At 46.3% G+C, this 21,760-nt stretch overlaps 1 protein-coding gene across 7 annotated transcripts in view; it reads left to right on the forward strand.

The window, feature by feature from the left end:
* Window positions 1–21,760, forward strand: part of crppa (CDP-L-ribitol pyrophosphorylase A) — a 717,155-nt gene that overhangs the window by 199,049 nt on the left and 496,346 nt on the right. For 6 of the 7 annotated variants that reach the window (XM_070879974.1, XM_070879979.1, XM_070879975.1 and 3 more), the window contains one exon: window positions 4,231–4,380. The exons of the other annotated variant lie outside the window; for it this stretch is intronic. In XM_070879974.1, the coding sequence (XP_070736075.1) occupies window positions 4,231–4,380 (150 nt within the window). The remainder of the gene's footprint in view (window positions 1–4,230; window positions 4,381–21,760) is intronic. 7 annotated transcript variants of the gene reach the window in all.

The following is a 21,760-nucleotide window of genomic DNA, read 5'->3' on the forward strand; positions in this document are numbered from 1 at the left end:
TTCATCCATGCGGTCTCTAAATGTCTGCCATTGCCCATCCACAGTCAACCCCTTAAGTATCACTCGCCAATCAATCCTAGCTAATTCACGCCTCATACCTTCAAAGTTACCCTTCTTTAAGTTCTGGACCATGGTCTCTGAATTAACTGTTTCATTCTCCATCCTAATGCAGAATTCCACCATATTATGGTCACTCTTCCCCAAGGGGCCTCGCACAATGGTATAGCTAATTAATCCTCTCTCATTACACAACACCCAGTCTAAGATGGCCTCCCCCCTAGTTGGTTCCTCGACATATTGGTCTAGAAAACCATCCCTTATGCACTCCAGAAAATCCTCCTCCACTGTATTGCTTCCAGTTTGGTTAGCCCAATCTATGTGCATATTTAAGTCACCCATTATAACTGCTGCACCCTTATTGCATGCACCCCTAATTTCCTCTTTGATGCCCTCCCCAACATTACTATTACTGTTTGGAGGTCTGTACACAACTCCCACTAATGTTTTTTGCCCTTTGGTGTTCTGCAGTTCTACCCATATAGATTCCACATCATCCAAGCTAATGTCCATTCTAACTATTGCATTAATCTCTTCTTTAACCAGCAATGCTACCCCACCTCCTTTTCCTTTTATTCTATCCTTCCTGAATGTTGAATACCCCTGGATGTTGAGTTCCCAGCCCTGATCATCCTGGAGCCACGTCTCCGTAATCCCAATCACATCATATTTGTTGACATCTATTTGCACAGTTAATTCATCCACCTTATTACGGATACTCCTTGCATTAAGACACAAAGCCTTCAGGCTTCTTTTTTTAACACCCTTTTTCCTTTTAGAATTTTGTTGTACAGTGGCCCTTTTTGTTTTTTGTCTTGGGTTTCTCTGCCCTCCACTTTTCCTCATCTCCTTTTTATCTTTTGCTTTTGTCTCTTTTTTGTTTCCCTCTGTCTCCCTGCATTGATTCCCATCCCCCTGCCATATTAGTTTAACTCCTCCCCAACAGCACTAGCAAACACTCCCCCTAGTACATTGGTTCCGGGCCTGCCCAGGTGCAGACCGTCTGCTTTGTACTGGTCCCACCTCCCCCAGAACCGGTTCCAATGCCCCAGGAATTTGAATTCCTCCCTGCTGCACCACAGCTCAAGCCATGTATTAATCTGTGCTATCCTGCGATTCCTACTCTGACTAGCACGTGGCACTAGTAGCAATCCAGAGATTACTACTTTTGAGGTCCTACTTTTTAATTTAGCTCCTAGCTCCTTAAATTCGTTTCGTAGGACCTCATCCCTTTTTTTTTTACCTATGTCGTTGGTACCAATGTGCACCACGACAACTGGCTGTTCTCCCTCCTTTTTTAGAATGTCCTGTACCCGCTCCGAGACATCCTTGACCCTTGCACCAGGGAGGCAACATACCATCCTGGAGTCTCGGTTGCGGCCACAGAAACGCCTATCTATTCCCCTTACAATTGAATCCCCAATCACTATCGCTCTCCCACTCTTTTTCCTCCCCTCCTGTTCAACAGAGCCAGCCACGGTGCCATGAACTTGGCTGCTGCTGCCCTCCCCTGATGAGTCATCCCCCTCAACAGTACTCAAAGCAGTGTATCTGTTTTGCAGGAGGATGACCACAGGGGACCCCTGCACTACCTTCCTTGCACTGATCTTCCTGCTGGTCTTCCATTCCCTATCTGGCTGTGGACCCTTCACCTGCGGTAAGACCAACTCGCTACACGTGCTACTCACGTCATTCTCAGCATCGTGGATGCTCCAGAGTGAATCCACCCTCAGCTCCAACTCCGCAATGCGGTCTGTCAGGAGCTGGAGGCGGATACACTTCCCGCACACGTAGTCGTCAGGAACACTGGAGTTGTCCCTGATATCCCACATGGTACAGGAGGAGCATAACACGTGACCGAGCTGTCCTGCCATGACTTAACCCTTATAGAGGCAACAACAATGCTAAAGTTTACTCACTGTTATAGAAGAGAAGAAAGAAAAACTACTCACCAATCACCAGCCAATCACTTACCCCCTTGGCTGTGACGTCACCTTTGTTTCTTTCTACTTTTTTGCCTTCTCTCTCTAGCTGCACAAGTACGCCTTTTATCGGCCTCCGACCCCGGACTCCCACCTCACCAACTGCCGCCGCCTCTCGCTGCCGCTGGGCCTTTTATAGGCCTCCGACCCCAGACTCGCGCCTCACCGACTGCCGCCGCTGGGCCTTTTATAGGCCTCCGACCCCGGACTCGCGCCTCACCAACTGCCGCCGCCTCTCGCTGCCGCTGGGCCTTATATAGGCCTCCGACCCCAGACTCGCGCCTCACCAACTGCCGCCACCTCTCGCTGCCGCTGGGCCTTTTATAGGCCTCCGACCCCGGACTCGCGCCTCACCAACTTCAAGATAATAATACTGGTGATTTATAAAGCATGAATGTTTCACTTTTCTGATTTATGATGTCATCTGAACCCTGAGTGTGCATTGTACATACTCTCAGCCAATTGTTATCTAACATGTATCGGGTTTTCTTTTCAACTATACTCTATTAATTCTTTAATTCTTTTTAATGATGTTAGATATAATTACAGCAGTGAAAGATTTTAAACAGAAACATCCTGCAGTGAACAAATTAATCCTTTTGTCCAACTATTCAAGTAACTTATAAAATGTATACAGATCAAATAGTGCCTGATGCCCCATTTAAATTCATATTTCCCACAACTTATGGGCTAAAATTTGGCCCTCTGGTTAAAATGGCGCACTTGCCGGAGGTGTGCCGACTTTGTACTCCAAAAACGGCACTGAAAATTTACCTCTGTATTCTCTCCGCTCCGTGGAACATCGTAGGCCTTGGCGTGGCGTGGAAAAAGCAGTGGTGGGGCGGAGCTACAGCCCTGCGCCGAAAACAGTGCCGGCAGCTGCGTGCATGCGCAGTGGAGTCTGCGCGCATGCGCAGTAACTGCTCGTCCTCCCAGTGCGTCCTGCAGGCTGTGAGCCTGACCCGAATCTCGCCGCCCTTATCCCTGGCCGAAGGGACGACCCGATACTCTTCAACAACACTGCACTGGTAAACTATGCTGCACAACACAGAACCATGGTTGAAGTTAGGGGTGCTAGCAGGAGTGGCATGCCTGTCAGACAGGTTCCCACGGAATTCATGGAATCCTGTTTAGAAACAGCAGCAGCCATAGTGAATCATTTAACAGAGTGTGCACAGTTGCATACACGAGCCGTTGGGACTCGTGTACAAGGAACTTTTTTTTATAGCCGGGTGGGAGGGGTAGCATTTTGTCTTTAAAGAAAAGTCCAGTTCTGATGCAGTTAAACATATTTCTGTAATAAATTCTGAATTTTCGTAACAATAAGCTAGCAGCCTAGAGCGAGGCTAGTGGTGATCTGAAACGTTAATATGCTATCCAGAGATGGAGGTCATAGCTAGTCCAAAGACATGCTGGCATTGATGCTGCTTAATTTCAGTGAGAAACTCAGGTCAATCTATCGTTTAATTAGATTTTGGGTGTCAATATGTTGAAATGGACAGGGCAGTTTAGACTATAAAAGATAATTTTCATTTCATGTTGATAGGATAGCCAATCAGTGTGAACCAATGTACGTTGTTTGGCCCAGCCTTGAGCCCTTGGTGACTTAAGTTTTATTTATTTATTTTTAATTTATTATTGATGGTTTTTATGCTTCTTCAATGTTGTTGTGAAGGTGTTTAGTGCTTTGCAAGGTCCTCTCACTTCCCTTCCCCCACCCCCATCTCTGGCTACCTGCGCTAATTTCTTAACTCTTCGCAAGGGTTTTCTGTGCAGCCACAAATGGCCACATACGCTGGCCTAAGTTAGTTTGGAGCAACTATTAGTTGTCCAAGCTGGCTTAAATGGCCAAAGCAAGCGTAGGTGGCTGGTAACGCCCCCTTTTGAAAAAGAAACCTGAAAAAAAACGAACTTAACTCAATTACACTGGCGCAAATTAATTGTACAGAATGGGGATTTTTAAGATACTCCAGAAAAATCAAGTTGCTCCAAAAAAAAACAGAGCAACTCCTGGGGAAATTTGGGCCAATAGTGTGCAATAATCAGCATTTAAAAACATTTTTTGATGCATGTTTTATTTCAAATTATAAAATTGAATGATTGATGGCGTTTTGAGGTTCATTTGCCTGTTTGTCCATTCCTTTCATTAATCAAGAAAATGCATTATTAAGTTGTGTCACTTTGTTTTTAGGCAGCGGGGGCTATCAGACCACTTGTTTCCACTGTCGTTGCCACCAACCCAGAAGGCTATCTTGATCATTCATTGGAGCGTGCTAAATACAGAGCTAGTGAAATGCCCCAAGCCTTCACTTTTGATGTTATTTACAGAGCTTATCAGCAGGTAGGATTCTTACAGCTTACCTCACCATCCAATGTTTCTGATATTCTGTAAGAATACGTTATGGAGCAAATGATTGTGATATACAGGTACAGCACTTAAAATCCAGAACCCTCGGGACCGAGGCGGTTCCGGACTTTGGAACATGTTTCTGATGTCCGAAGTCTGGAAACGCCTGAGCCCAGGTTTGGGTATTTCCGGATTTCGGAACGCCAGAAGCGCGTCCCGAGTTCGGAAATGCCTGGCCCCAGGTTCCAATATTTCCGGTTTTTGGATGTCATTTTGTAGTTCTTCTCTTCTCAGGCCTTGTAGTCCTCACTTCTTCGCAACGCATGGTAAGTTTCCTTCTCTCGTTTTTGCAACGCAGTAACTGTACTTAATATGAGTTTCTTGGCCTGTATCTTTTGCTACCGTCTTCAAATTTGAAAAGGAATGTACAGTGCTCAAAGCATAAAATATAATCAAGGTTTTTATTTGTAAAACAGTAAAGTTATGAAATATAAAACAGTAAATGAAGGCTTTTATTTGACAAACAGAGTAAAAATAAACAGGTACAATTACAATTGGCTGGAGGTTGTGCTTGAGGTAGAGGGCTCAGCTTTGATGTGTGGGGCTGATGATGGGCCAGCAATAGGATCATCAAATGTGGAAATTACTGGTGTAGTTGCACGCTGTCGGTCTTGGCCTTCTGATGCGACCTCTTTTGAAAGATATTTAATATTGTTGTTTGTTTAAATAATTTGGGCTTTTCTTTCACTAATTTTTCCCGAATTCTGTAGAACTGCAGTATTTCTTCTTCACTTATGAAGCTTCGTTACTCTTGACAAAGATTGATTGCTTTGTCAATGGGCACTTTTTCGACTTGATCACAGGCATCAACATCATCCTCACTGCTTTCATCCTTTTCTTCTGGATGCAAAATCCTCTGCATGATTTCTTCATCTGCCACTGCATGCACAATGGGAGCATCGTTGTCTATGTCCATAACTTCTACGACATCGTCCTCATTCAATTCATGCTCAGCTTTGCAAGTCAGCCCTCTTGCATAATCTAAAAGTTGACCAATCATTGCTTTCTCTCTGGACACATGAAAGCCTTGAAAGTCCTGAGGAGCATCATCAGCATCATCTTCAGCAAACCTAGTTGATGGCCAGATGTTGTGCAAAGCATTGATCAAGGTGCCTGCAGTTACAAAGTTCCATGCATCCACAGCTGCCCTTATGGCGTTCTTGATGGAGAAAGCTTTTGAGAATGCTTTTATTCCCATGCCTGTGTTCACAGCATTAAGCAAACACCTCAAATTCGTTTTGTAGAGATACTTCATCGATCTCAAAATTCCTTGGTCCATTGGTTGTATCAGTGATGTAACATTTGGAGGCAAGTAGATTCTATGGACATTATCCTTTACCAAAAGCTCAGCACCGGGATATTTTGCAGTTTTCCTCAAGGCCAGCTTCTGTGCCTGAGGGACAAAATGCTTCTCAAACCAGTTCAGAAAGAGTACCCTGGTTACCCATGCTTTCTTATTGGCATAATAATGCACTGACAATACTCTCAAATCCTTGAGACATCTTCACGCTGGCTTCTTCCAGTGACCATAAGCTTAAATTTATGTGTCCAGCCGCATTTGCAGCAACAAGCACAGTCAACCTATCTTTGGCGTCTTTTACACCTGCTGGCTGCGTTTCTTCTACTGCTGCTAATGTCTTTCGTGGTATGTAGCGCCAAAAAAAGGCTGTTTCATCAGCTTTGTACATTTGCTCAGGTGAAATGTTTTCATCAGCAATTAGTTTGATGAACTCATCAATATAATTTTCAGCTGCCCCATGATCTGCTGAGGATTTCTCACCACATGTTTCCAGTTGCCTGATACCATGACGCCTTTTAAACTTGGCTAGCCAACCAGAAGAGTACTCGCACGGAGTTTCAATCCCTAGTTGTGCATGGAATATTTTAGCTTGTTACACCACCATTGTGCCAGACAAAGGAATCTTTTCACTTCACCTCTGTTGCCACCATTCCATCACTGCTCGATCCAAATCATCACATTTTGACTCATTTCCTTATGAACATCACTTTCTGCATAAAACTTCATGAGCTGTTCTTTCTGTTTTCTGATATCATAGATATCATAACACCATATTCCTCACTCAGTCTTCTCACAAACACCTCTATCTAGTCTCTGGAGTAGCTCCACCTTCTTGGTAATTGAAAGTGAACAATGCTTCCTCTTTCCTTTATCTGAACCCATTGGGGTATCTGTTGGCCTTTTTGACATGTTTGCAATGACACACCACAAATTCACAATCTTTACCTGTGCAGACCTTTAAATTGGGAAAAACACCACAGCGATGGAGTCAGGTTGGGTGGGGTCTGATCATGGGATGTAGGTGGGGTAGCCCTATAATGTTTAATGCCACTAATTTTTTTTTTAAATGCTGAATTTAAAAGTGCATGTACAATACAGGTGCAGGCAGTATTTTTATTACAGGTACAGGTGTGCAAACTTAAATTTGCAATCTGGTTGGGTGAGGTCGGGTCAGCTCTACTCGGAGTCATGGGACGTGGCAATACGATCGCGTGGTGGCTGCTGTGGGTAGCTGCAGTGTGCTGTGCAGAGTTTGATTCTGGCCGGGTATTTGCGCGTAGCAGCTTGGTTGGTTCTGGCCGAAGGGACTTGTGTTCTGTGCAGAGTGTGATTATGGCCGAAGGGACGTGTGCTGTGCGGAGTTTGATTCTGGCCGGGGACTTGCGCGCGATGGAGCTTGGCTCTGGCCGGGGCTTGTGTGCTGTGCAGAGTTGGTGCAGACCCAGGAGCAGCGGTGTGGTGACTGTGAAGACCTGGCCTGGAATAGATAGGATTGGTGTTTTTATTCTTGCAAGTTTTGTCACTATACCGTAGTTGGATTTCATTTTTTGACTTTTCACTGTACCTGGCTGGTGGCGGTAACGGTCTGGCAGGGTGTCTGGATTCCGGAACATTTTGCGGATTCTGGACGACCCTGCCACAGATCGTCCCGGAGTCCGGGACATTCTGGATTCCAAAACTCCGGATGTTAGGCGCTGTACCTGTATCAGTAACTGTGTGTGTGTACAATGTTTTGTTTGTGTTTGTATCGTGTGCCTTGGGACTTTATTCTGTGTTAAAGGCACTGTATAATTGCACGTTGTGGTTATTGGCTTACAGTAAGTCTGGATTTTCGTGCAGTGGTATTGATACATTGGTAAGGCTTCTAATTTCTCTCATGATGTCTTTCAGTTTGCCACCAGATGTAAAAAGATATGCTGAAAAGCTGAGATGAAATAGTTGGAATGGGAGAAGACTCATGTGGAGTTTTAACACCAGCACAGATTAGTTGGGCTGAATGCCCTGTTTCTGTGCTGCTTATTCTATGCATGCATGCAGAGGTCCTGGCAGTAACACTGGTATACAGAGCCCATCACTGCACAGGAGGGAAACCTAGCGGTGTTGCAGTGGGACACTTGCCGCACTATTAGAAGGGGGAGGAGCGATGGTTAAAGGGAGCAGAGGCTTCCTGAAGAATACCTATAGATTTTCTAATGAGGGCTGAGAATGAGTACACATATCTCATCACTATAGAGATGGAACAAGCAGGTCCTATGTCTCCTTTAGTGGCATACTTCGTCCCACTATTGTGACGATGTACGGCCACCCGTCTTCTGTTCCTTGGGGTCAGCGGTACTGTGGTTAGAATAGGGCTAATTTGCCTAGTCTTGGCCTCTATCATTGTCTAAATGCAGCAAGGTGGTTATGGGGTGGCTGGCAAGATCCCTGCTGCGTGGAAAAGGAAAAATTCCACGGAATGATTTAGAAGCAGGGATCCAAAGGGAAGCATTCCAAACCCATTTTACTGGCTCCACTGCCAGCATAATGCTCTATTTTGGATGGTATCGCAGAGTTAATCTGCTGCTCTTCAAGCTGATAGCTTTTATCCCTTTCCCACAAAAAAATCTATTGAAATACTGAAGAAAAAGGAATAAAGTTTAATAATTTATTCATGTGCCCACACAAAAATGCTCTGATCTATTCGCTACATCCATAATTTCCCTAGACAACTGTGTAAGGTGTATGACATCTACTATTTGATCTTAAACTGCGACATAGTGCTTTCTGACTGGAAGTGGGTGCTGGGAATCTTCTAAGGTGGTCGTGGTGTCCAATACTCTGGGTGCAGAGGCCCTAGATTTCCCTGAAATAGCTAGGACCACGTGTGACCATGCCATGGCTGCCAGTGTCTGCCTGTCCTCAGGCACTTGCTCAATCCTTTATTTGACCTGACCTTCATGGGAGAATGTGTAGCCATCTTGAGGGGAACCATCTCATGGGCCCTTTCTGCAGCCACGTCACTGGTGTTAGACACAGCAGCTGGAGACCTGATTACCTCAAGAATCTAAATGCCAGTTGCTGGGCTGATGCTGGATGGAGGGGGTCTTTATTTTTTTAATTCATTCCCGAGATGTGGGCATTGCTGGCAAGGCCAGCATTTATTGCCCATCCCTATTTGCTCTTGAGAAGGTGGTGGTGAGCCACCGTCTTGAACCACTGCAGTCCTTGTGGTGAAGGTACTCCCACAGTGCTGTTAGGAAGGGATTTCCAGGATTTTGACCTAGCGATGATGAAGGAACGGCGATATATTTCCAAGTCAGGATGGTGTGTGACTTGGAGGGGAACTTGCTGGTGATGGTGTTCCCATGCGCTTGCTGCCCTTGTCCTTCCAGGTGGTAGGGATCGCAGGTTTGGGAGGTGCTACCGAAGAAGCCTTGGCAAGTTGCTGCAGTGCACCGGTGGTGCAGGGAGTGAATGTTTAAGGTCGTGGAAGGGGTGCCAATCAAGTGGGCTGCTTTGTCCTGGATGGTGTCGAGCTTCTTGAGTGTTGTTTGAGCTGCACTCATCCAGGCAAGTGGAGACTGTGCGGTGGCCGCTGCTACCAATGCTGTCATGGACAGATGTGCCTGTGACAGATAGCTTGGTGAGGACGAGGTCAAGTAGGTTTTTCCCTCATGTTCATTCTCTCACCACCTGCTGCCGTCCTAGTCTGGCAGCTATGCCCTTCAGGAATCTGCCAGCTCGGTCAGTATTGGTGCTACTGAGTCACTCTTGGTTATGGATATTGAAGTCCCCCACCCAGAGTACGTTCTGTGCCATTGCTACCCTAAGTGCTTCTTCCAAATGGTGTTCAACATGGAGGAGTACTGATTCATCAGGCTGTCTGGGTCTTCTCCTGATGGTTATGCAATGCCTTAACCGGTGAAGAATATTAGAGGTACAACCACTTTGTAAAGGGGATATTCTGGTATTTGTGGTGACAATACTGAGTTGGAGAAGAACTTGCAAGAGTTAAATGAAAGGTGTTAGCATGTCATTCCAAATGTGCCCTGCACCTTTTCTTGCATGTAGGAGTGCTGGGAAAAGAATGCATGTGGTTCTGTATTCCTGATTGAAAGGAGAATAAGCATTCGCATATTGCACCTCCTATGGAGAGAGGCAGAAAGTGTGCAAAAGCACAAAACAAAATATTTTATTCAACTGTCTGTATTTCCACATTTGTGGAATAAAAAAGGTAAACACGTTGGAAAAAATTCCTGCAGGCGGACGCCTCCAACCTCCAATTTTTTTAATGAAAGTACCCAGTGGTCCCGGAGAATATACACTTGCGGTCCTTGATCCTCCTTTCGCAGCCCAGCATATGGATTCACACATCCCAGGAACGTAAGCGCAACCTGGGATCACGTGGGCCTGGACCACCAATGAACATGGAGTATTCTCATTGATAATAATGGGAGCTCCGTTTATACGAGCTCCCATTGTTATCAATGAGAATACTCCATGTTACCAGTATCATAAAATAATAAGATTTAGTGAGCAATTTGATAGGCTTTGAAATTATTTGTTAGTGTGGAGATTGATCAAGACTGAGAAAATACAGTAATGGCTAGTTTAATCTGTGAGTCAGCCCCATATATATGAATGTAAATTACAGATTGCGATACTTCAGTGTCAGGCAGTAACAGCCAGGACTATTTGTGGGTATGATTACCGAATCAGTCTCAGCAAAAATATGTTTTATTTAAGCCACCAACAGTGTGAGTCTCTAATAGCTTGGCTAAATCACGTTGATAAATGGTGTTGGACAATCAATTAAACTTGAAATAATCCAAGACAGCTATAAATGGCATGGCTCATGTCTTAACTACCCTTGGTAACATTAACTGTTGTGAGTCATCTTCCAGATTTTTAGTATTGTTAGTGTAAAGACATTTTAAAGTTTACTTCTGTAGGCCATGCATAAAGATAAATACTGGAGGTAATTTTAAACAAACCCACCCGGCGGGAAACTGATGAGACTGCTTTATACCCCGCCTGATTCTGCTCTTCATGAACTTCAAAGGAGAGTGGAATTGGGTGGGTATAGAATGGGCAGCCGATCAGATCCTGTCCGTTTCCCACCAGGCAAGTTAGGCTAAAATAATCCCTGTCTGCAACTATGGAAATGCTTCTGCTTTTAAAAACAAAACACTAATGCAAATAACAGGACTCATTGGAATTACAGCAATGTAATATTTGGGTTTATGTTTACTTGACAATAACAGGGTGTTACAGAGGATATGCCAGGAATCCTGAGTAGTAGAACATTTAAAAAAATACTTGGACAGAGCGAGAGCAACAGAGAGACAGAAAGAGTAAGAGACAAGCACAGAGCGAGCAACAAAAAACGAATTAGAGAATAGCAAGGAGACAGCTACCGGAAACATTTTATTGTTTGAACAATGCCATGGTAGATCAACTATTACATTGTACGTTACATGTCATAGTTGTTATGTATGCAACACTATGTAACCAGCATTCTACCGCCACCAGAGGGCATATGTGTTGGAGTCCCAAGGGATCCCAGCATCCCTTGGGAGCACTGTCTATAGCAGGCCTCCCATGCTGTGCCAGCACTCTGGAGTTAGAATAAAGAGACTAAGGTCACACTTACTCACGTCTACAGTATTCAGTCACGTTGCTTTATTCAAGATATAACAAATGGTGACGAGATAACGAACCATGCAGAGAATGCAGAGAACTGTTGGTATCCTGGAGAAATTCTCAGAAGGGGACGATTGGGAGGCTTTCGTGGAGCGACTCGACCAATACTTCATGGCCAACAAGCTGGAAGGGAGTGTGAACGCTGCCAAACGAAGGACGATCCTCCTCACCGTCTGCGGGGCAACAACCTATGGCCTCATGAAGAATCTTCTTGCTCCGCTGAAACCAACAACCAAATCGTATGAAGGACTGTGTACGCTGGTCCGGGAGCACCTAAATCCGAAGGAGAGCGTTCGGATGGCAAGGTATCGATTTTACACATGTCCAGGAAGTGGCAAGCTACGTCGTTGAACTAAGGCGCCTTGCAGGACATTGCGAATTCGATGGATTCCTGGAGCAAATGCTAAGAGACTTTCTTGTGCCTGGCATTGGCCATGAGGTTATCCATCGCAACTATTGACTGTTGATGGGTGCGAGTCAGTCCATCATGAGCAAAAAGGCCTTCGACAGGCTGTGGAGCAACAAGGCACACAGGCTCAAACTGAGCCCTATTCATACCAAGCTGAGAACTTACACTAAAGAGCTGATCCCTGTAATTGGCAGTGCAGCAGTAAAAGTCTCCTATGATGGAGCAGTGTACGAACTACCACTATGGATTGTACCAGAAGATGGCCCCACACTGTTCGGCAGAAGCTGACTGGGAAAAATCCGCTGGAACTGGGACGGCATCCGAGTGTTTTCGTTCGTCGACGACGCCTCATGTGCCCAGGTTCTGAGCAAGTTTCTGTCATTGTTTGAGCCAGGAATCAGAAGTTTCTCTGGGGCGAAGGTGCAGATCCACTTGGTTCCCGGTACACAACCCATCCACCACAAGGCACGGGCGATGCCATACATGATGCGAGAGAAAGTGGAGATCGAGCTGGACAGCAACGAGAGGGCATCATCGCACCGGGTGAGTTCAGTGAGTGGGCCAGTCCGATTGTTCCGGTTCTCAAGGGCGATGGCACAGTCAGAATTTGCGGGGACTATAAAGTAACTATTAACCGTTTTTCGCTGCAGGACCAGTACCCGCTACCCAAGGCAAACGACCTATTTGCGACGGTGGCAGGAGGAAAGACATTCACCAAGTTGGACCTGACCTCGGCCTACATGACGCAGGAGCTGGCGGAATCTTCGAAAGGCCTCACCTGCATCAACACGCACAAAGGTCTGTTCATCTACAATAGATGCCTGTTTGGAGTTCTTCCAAAGAAACATGGAGAGTCTGCTAAAGTCGGTTCCGCACTCCGTGATTTTCCAGGACGACATATTGATCACAAGTCGGGACACTATCGAACACTTGAAGAACCTGGAAGAGGTTCTAAGTCGGATAGATTGTGTGGTACTCAGGTTGAAATGCTCGAAGTGTGTTTTCCTGGCCTCAGAGGTCCCGTTCTTAGGGAGAAGAATCGTGGCAGACGGCATCAGACCCACCGACGCCAAGACGGAGGCCATCAAGAACGCGTCGAAACCACAGAACATGAGGGAGCTGCGGTCATTCCTGGGACTCCTCAATTATTTTGGTAATTTCCTACCCGGGTTGAGCACCTTGCTAGAACCTCTACACATGTTGCTGCGCAAGGGAGGTGACTGGGTATGGGAGAAATCGCGAGACAGCTTTTGAGAAAGCCAGAAATCTGTTATGTTCCAACAAACTGCTTGTTCTGTATGACCCATGTAAACGTTTAGTGCTAATTTGTGATGCGCCTTCGTACGGGGTCGGGTGTGTGTTATAACAAGCAAATGAATCAGGAACATTGCAACCGGTCGCTTATGCGTCCAGGAGCTTGTCCAAGGCCGAAAGGGCCTACAGCATGATTGAAAAAGAAGCTCTGACATGCGTTTACGGGGTAAAAAAAATGCAGCAGCATCTGTTTGGGCTTAAGTTCGAGTTAGAAACGGACCACAAACCGCTCATATCGCTATTCTCAGAGAGCAAAGGTGTCAATACCAATGCCTCTGCCCGCATCCAAAGATGGGCGCTCACGCTGTCTGCCTATAACTATGTAATCCGCCACAGACCAGGCACAGAGAACTGCGCTGATGCTCTCAGTCGGCTAGCATTGCCCACCACCGGGGTGGAAATGGCACAGCCTGCAAACTTGCTCTTGGTGATGGATGCATTTGAAAACGAAAAGTCACCCGTTACGGCCCGCCAGATCCTGGACCAGCCGGGATCCTTTACTGTCCCTTGTAAAAAAAAAACTGTGTCCTCCATGGGAGCTGGTCCAGCATCCCAGCGGAGATGCATGAAGAGATCAAGCCGTTCCAGCGGCGTAAAGATGAAATGTCCATACAAGCGGACTGTCTTTTGTGGGGTAATTGCGTGGTTTTGCCCAAGAAAGGCAGGGAAATGTTCATACGTGACCTACACAGTACCCACACAGGCATAGTAATGATGAAAGATCTTATGTGTGGTGGCCCGGCATCGACTCAGATTTGGAGTCTTGCGTGCGCCAATGCAACAATTGCTCTCAACTGAGCAATGCACCCAGAGAGGCACCGCTAAATTTGTGGTGATGGCCCTCCAAACCATGGTCTAGGATCCACGTTGACTTCGCTGGCCTGTTTCTAGGCAAAATGTTCTTGGTTGTGGATGCTTATTCAAAATGGATTGAGTGTGTAATAATGTCTGTAAGCACATCCACTGCCACCATCGAAAACCTACGAGTCATGTTTGCCATGCATGGCTTGCTTGATGTCCTTGTCAGCGACAATGGGCCGTGCTTCACCAGCGCTGAATTCAAGGAATTCATGACCCGCAATGGGATCAAGCACGTCACATCTGCCCCGTTGAAGCCTGCATCCAACGGCCAGGCAGAACGGGCAGTCCAAACCATCAAGCAAAGCTTGAAACGCGTGTCAGAAGGCTCCTGCAGACCCGCCTGTCCCAAGTCCTGCTCAGCTACCGCATTAAACCCACTCGCTCACTGGGGTTTCCCCAGCCGAGCTGCTCATGAAAAGGACGCTCAAAACAAGGCTCTCTCTAGTCCACCCTGATCTCCATGATCACGTCGAGGGCAGGCGGCATCAACAAAGCATGTACCATGATCGCGCAAATTTTTCACGCGATATTGAAGTCAATGACCCTGTATTTGTACTCAACTATGGACATGATCCCAAATGGCTTGCTGGCACTGTCTTAGCCAAAGAAGGGAGTAGGATGTTTCAGGTCAAACTCACAAATGGACTAACTTGCAGAAAGCATTTGGACCAAACCAAACTGCGATTCATAGACAGCCATGAGCAACCCGAAGAGGACACCACCAACTTCAACCCACCGACACACACACAAGTGGCAACAGACATCATGGTTGACCATAAAGCTGAACTCATCATCCCCAGCAGCCCAGCAAGGCCAGCTGTGCAGCAGCCCAGCGAAGGCCCAAACAACTCGCCTGCACCTGCAGTTGTACCGAGACGACCGACTCTGGAGCGGAAAGCCCAAGATCATCTCACCCTGTAAATAAGAGTACTATTAACTTTGGGAGGGAGTGATGTTATGTATGCAACACTATGTAACCAGCGTTCTACCACCACCAGAGGGTGTATCTGTTGGGAGCACTGTATATAAGCAGGCCTCCCATGCTGTACCAGCACTCTGGAGTTAGAAGGTCACACTTGTTCATATCTACAATACTCAGTCAATACTCAGTCTTGCTTTATTCAAGACATAACAATAATGTCACAGGAGATCCACTGTTCCCATAAGTTTTTGACCTTAATAACAACTTCCTCGATTTAGAATGTAACAGGAGTCAAGACACTACTGCCATTCTAGAGCCAGAATTCACAGTTGTACTGATTGCTTCATGTCCAGTTTTTAACCACAATGCCAGTGAATATCTGCTTCCATCTGTAGCCATTAAAATGTATTAAGATCTTTTATTAATTCTTTCTTGGGATGTGGGTATTGTTGGCAAGACCAGCATTTATTGTCCATCCCTAGTTGCCTTTGAGAAGGTGGTGATGAGCCGCCACATTGAACCACTGCAGTTCGAGTGGTAAAAGTATTCCCACAATGCTGTTAGGTAGGGAGTTCCAGGAATTTAACCCAGTGACGATGGAGGAATGGCGATTAAAGTCCAAGCTGGATTGGTGTGTGATTTTTAGGGGAACTTGCAGGTGATGGTGTTCCCATGCACCTGTTGTCCTTGTCCTTCCAGGTTTGGGAATCATTGATCTTTGTTACCTTGCTGACTTCATCTATCGCACCATAGAAAATAGGTGCAGGTGTAGGCCATTCAGCCCTTCGAGCCTGCACCACCATTCAATATGATCATGGCTGATCATGTACTTCAGTACCCCATTCCTGCTTTCTCTCCATACTCCTTGATCCCTTTAGCCGTAAGGGCCACATCTAACTCCCTTTTGAATATATCTAACGAACTGGCCTCAACAACATTCTGTGGTAGAGAATTCCACAGGCTCACAACTCTCTGAGTGAAGAAGTTTTTCCTCATCTCAATCCTAAAAAGCTTACCCCTTATCCTTAGACTGTGACCCCTGGTTCTGGACTTTCCCAACATCGGGAATATTCTTCCTGCATCTAACCTGTCCAATCCCGTCAGAATTTTATATATTTCTATGAGATCCCCTTTCATTCTTCGAAATTCCAGTGAATATAAGCCTAGTCGATCCAGTCTTTCTTCATATGTCAGTCCTGCCATCCCGGGCATCAGTCTGGTGAACCTTCTCTGCACTCCCTCAATAGCAAGAATGTCCTTCCTCAGATTAGGAGACCAAAACTGCACACAATATTCAAGGTGTGGCCTCACTGGGGCCCTGTACAACTGTAGTAAGACCTCCCTGCTCCTATACTCAAATCCTCTCGCTATGAAGGCCAACATGCCATTTGCCTTCTTCACCGCCTGCTGTACCTGCATGCCAACTTTCAATGACTGATGTACCATGACACCCAGGTCTCGTTGCACCTCCCCTTTTACTAATCTGTCACCATTCAGATAATAATTTGCCTTCCTGTTTTTACCACCAAAGTGGATAACCTCACATTTATCTACATTATACTGCATCTGCCATGTATTTGCCCATGTAGCTAACCTGTCCAAGTCACCCTGCAGCCTCTTAGCATCCTCCTCACAGCTCACACTGCCACCTAGCTTAATTTCATCTGCAAATTTGGAGATATTACATTCAATTCCTTCGTCTAAATCATTAATGTATATTGTAAATAGCTGGGGTCCCAGCACTGAACCTTGCGGTACCCCACTTGTCACTGCCTGCCATTCTGAAAAGGACCCGTTTATTCCTACTCTTTACTTCCTGTCTGCCGACCAGTTCTCTATCCACACCAATACATTACCCCCAATACCATGTGCTTTAGTTTTGCACACTAATCTCTTGCGTGGGACCTTGTCAAAAGCCTTTTGAAAGTCTAAATACACCACATCCACTGGCTCCCCCTTGTCCACTCTACTAGTTACATCCTCAAAAAATTCTAGAAGATTTGTCAAGCATGATTTCCCTTTCATAAATCCATGCTGACTTGAACCGATCCTGTCACTGCTTTCCAAAAGCGCTGCTATTACATCTTTAATAATTGATTCCAACATTTTCCCCACCACCGATATCAGGCTGACCGGTCTATAATTCCCTGTTTTTTCTCTCCCTCCTTCTTTAAAAAGTGGGGTTACATTAACTATCCTCCAGTCGATAGGAATTGATCCAGAGTCTATAGAATGTTGGAAAATGACCACCAATGCATCCACTATTTCTAGGGCCACTTCCTTAAGTACTCTGGGATGCAGACTATCAGGCCCTGGGGATTTATCTACCTTCAATCCCATCAATTTTCCCATCACAATTTGCTGACCAATAAGGATTTCCTTTAGTGCCTCCTTCTCGATAGACCCTCGGTCCCCTAATATTTCTGGAAGGTTATTTGTGTCTTCCTTAGTGAAGACAGAACCAGAGTATTTGTTCAATTGGTCTGCCATTTCTTTGTTCTAATCTATCTATTCATAGCCAGAGAATCACCTGCAATGGCTTCTCTTCCTGTCCCCGCATCGTTACCTCTGGTGCCCCCCAAGGATCTATCCTTGGCCCCCTCCTATTTTTCATCTACATGTTGCCCCTTGGCGACATTATCCAAAAATACAGCGTTGACTTGCACATGTGCGCTGATGACACTGAGCTCTACCTCACCACCACTTCTCTCGACCCCTCCACAGTCTAAATTGTCAGACTGTTTGTCTGGCATCTAGTTCTGGATGACCAGAAATTTTCTCCAATTGAATATTTGGAAGACCGAAACCATTGTTTTCGGTCCCTGCCACATCTCTGTTACCTAGCCACTTACTCCATCCATCTCCCCAACTTCTGTCTGAGGCTGAACCAGACTGTTTGCAACTTTGGTGTCATATTTGACACTGAAATGAGCTTTCGACCACCTATCCGCAGCATAACTAAGACCGCCTATTTCCACTTCTGAACATCACGCATCTCCACCCTTGCCTCAGCTCATCTGCTGCTGAAATCCTCATCCATGCCTTTGTTATCTCTAGACTTGACTATTCCAATGCACTACTGGCCGGCCTAGAGGTGATCCAAAACTCGGCTGCTCGTGTTTTAACTCGCACCAAGTCCCGCTCACGCATCACCCATGTGCTCGTTGACTTACATTGGCTTTCGATTAAGCAACGCCTCGATTTCAAAATTCTCATCCTTATTTACAAATCCCTCCATGGCCTAGCCCCTCCCTATCTCTGTAATATCCTCCAGCTCCACAACTCCCCCCGAGATGTCTGCGCTCCTTTAATTCTGCCCTCTTGAGCATCCCTGATTATAAACATTCAACTATGGGTGGCCGTGCCTTCTGTTGCCTAAGCTCTGGAATTCCTTGCCTAAACTTCTCCACCTCTCTACTTCTCTTTCCTCCTTCAAGACACTCCTTAAAACCTACTTCTTTGATGAAGCTTTTGGTCACCTGCCCTCATTTCTCCTTATGCGGCTTGGTATCAAATTGTTTTATTTCATAATACCTTAGGACGTTTCACTACATTAACGGCACTATACAAGTACAAGTTGTTGTTGTTGTTGTAGTCAGAGTAGGAATAGCAGGATAGCTCAGATGAATATCTGGCTTGAGGAGTGGTGCAGAAGGGAGGGATTCAAATTCTTGGGACATTGGAACCGGTTCTAGGGGAGGTGGGACCAGTACAAACCGGACGGTCTGCACCTGGGCAGGACTGGAACCAATGTTCTAGGGGGAGTGGATGCTAGTGCTGTTGGGGAGGAATTAAACTAATATGGCAGGGGGATGGGAACCTATGCAGGGAAACAGAGGGAAGTAGAATGGGGGCGGAAGCAAAAGATACAAAGAAGAAAAGTAAAAGTGGAGGGCAGAGAAACCCAAGGCAAAAATCAAAAAGGACCACATTATAGCAAAATTCTAAAAGGGCAAAGGGTGTTTAAAAAGACAAGTCTGAAGACTCTGCCTCAATGCGAGGAGTATTCGTAATAAGGTGGACGAATTAACTGCGCAGGCAGCAATTAACGAATATGATATAATTGGCATCACGGAGACATGGCTCCAGGGTCACCAAGGCTGGGAACTCAACATCCAGAGGTATTCAACATTCAGGAAGGATAGACAGAAATGAAAAGGAGATGGGGTAGCGTTGCTGGTTAAAGAGGAAATTAACACAATAGTTAGGAAGGACATTAGCTTGGATGATGTGGAATCGGTATGCGTGGAGCTACGGAATACCAAAGGGCAGAAACGCTAGCGGGAGTTGTGTACAGACCACCAAACAGTAGTAGTGAGGTTGGGGACAGCAAGAAATTAGTGATACGTACAATGAAGGTACAGCAGTTATCATGGGCGACTTTAATCTACATATAGATTGTGCTAACCAAACTGGTAGAAATGCGGTGGAGGAGGATTTCCTGGAGTGTATTAGGGATGGTGTTCGAGACCAATATGTCGAGGAACCAACTAGAGGGCTGGCCATCCTAGACTGGGTGATGTGTAATGAGAAAGGACGAATTGGCACTCTTGTTGTGTGAGGTCCCTTGGGGAAGAGTGACCATAATATGGTAGAATTCTTTATTAAGATGGAGAGTGACACAGTTAATTCACAGACTAGGGTCCTGAACTTAAGGAAAGGTAACTTCGATGGTATGAGACGTGAATTGGCTAGAATAGACTGGCGAATGATACTTAAAGCATTGACGGTGGATAGGCAATGGCAAACATTTAAAGATCACATGGATGAACTTCAACAATTGTATATCCCTGTCAGGAGTAAAAATGAAACTGGGAAAGTGGCTCAACCGTGGCTAACGAGGGAAATTAGGGATAGTGTTAAATCCAAGGAAGAGGCATAAATATTGGCCAGAAAAAGAAGCAAACCTGAGGACTGGGAGAAATTTAGAATTCAACAAAGGGTTTAATTAGGAGGGGAAAATAGAGTATGAGAGGAAGCTTGCCGGGAACATAAAAACTGACTGCAAAAGCTTCTATAGATATGTGAAGAGAAAAAGATTAGTGAAGACAAACGTAGGTTCCTTGCAGTCAGATTCAGGCAAATTTATAATGGGGAATAAAGAATCTGACTGCAAGGAACCTACGTTTGTCTTCACCAACGACAGTTTTCCTTCCTGGAGCTCAGTGATGGGCAATATTTGCAAAGGCTGTGATTTAGAAAGGACATACTGAGGGAGCTGTGCAATGCCCTGCGGCCAGATCTGCAGCCTCACACAAGGCTCAGGACAGCTCTGACCGTTGAGACTAAGGTCACCACAGCTCTCAACTTTTACGCGACGGGCTCGTTCCAGTCTGCAACTGTAGACATATCCAACATATCCTAATTCTCCGCCCATCATTTCATCCGGCAGGTGACCGATGTTCGGTAAAAGAGAAGACTGCAATATATCTCCTTCCCGATGACCAGGGAGAAGCAGGTGGAGTGGAAGGTCAGATTTGTCAGGATTGCAGGGTTCCCTAGGGTGCAGAGTGCCATCGACTGCACTCATGCTGGCCTGAGGGCACCACTGAACCATCCCGAAATCTTTATCAACAGAAAGGGATTCCATTCCCTGAATGTGCGTGCAGCTGGTGTGCGATCACCAGTGTAGGATCCTGCCAGCTATCCAGGCAGCAGCCACGGTTCCTTCATTCTGCGCCAGAGCAGTGTGCCTGCCGTTTTTACCGGGCGAAACCACGATTGTGGATAGCTACTTGGGGGCAAGGGCTATACCCTACTCACTTGGTTGCTGACTCCACTTTGGAACCCCAGGACTGCGGCCAAGCATGCCTACAATGACGCTCATTCTGCCATCATTGAGCACTGCATCAGGATCCTCAAACAGAGATTCCGTTGCCTGGACCGGACTGGTGGGGCCTTGCAGTACTCTCCTGAACGGGTCTCCATATTTGTGGTGGTCTGCTGCATGCTGCACAACCTGGTTCTCATGAGGGGCCAGCCACTGTAGGTAGAGCCAGCAGTACCATCTGAGGAGAAGGCGAAGGAGGAGGAGGAGGAAGAAGAGGACCAGGATCACTTTTGCCACCCACCCAGGAGGCGTCGTCGCCATCCCAACCCTGCTAGGGAGGTGCAGAGACATCTCATTGCTGCTTGATTCAGATAATTTCATCCCCACATGACCCTTCAGCTTCTATTTTCCATAGCCATCCCAATGAGTGCCTTCATACATAATAGCCCACTCTGAAATGATACACCTGCCCCGATATTGGTGCAAAAAATAAAGAGTTATGACATCATCCAAATCAGTGCAAAAAAACTAACACAACAAAAATCAATCCAAAAAACGTACACAATAACTTCATTTCTCACCCTTGTGCATTTCCTTATACCCTCTCTCACAAATGCCTAATCTACTGCTACGCCTCAGTGTCTCCCCTGTGGCTACCTCATGGGTCTGGAAAGGCTGCTGTGTTTCCTGTGTGGAAGCTGCAGATGTCCTTCTAGGATGTCCTTCTAGGATGCCCTCGACCATGTTTGGGCCGGGAAGGCCCGGCTGCAAACTGGTCAGCACCCTCCTGGGAGGGTCCAGGCTGGCTTGGTTCTGGCGAGGCCATGCGTGGAGGCATTGGCAGAGTGACAGGTCTGGGGCCAGGAATGCTGCGATCCTGAGGGAGCGCATCATCCGTATCCTGATCCGAGGAGCCTGAGTCACTCGCCGGGGATGGCACATTACGACCATCACCAATCTGAGGGCGCTTGGGTCGGGGCTGTGGCGCAACACCGGAAGGTCACCCGTGGCCTGTGGTGGACCCAGCCACGAAGGCAACACTGAGGTGTCGGGTGG

Source organism: Pristiophorus japonicus, chromosome 5 (assembly GCF_044704955.1).
Source record: "Pristiophorus japonicus isolate sPriJap1 chromosome 5, sPriJap1.hap1, whole genome shotgun sequence".
Taxonomy (NCBI): Eukaryota; Metazoa; Chordata; class Chondrichthyes; family Pristiophoridae; genus Pristiophorus; species Pristiophorus japonicus.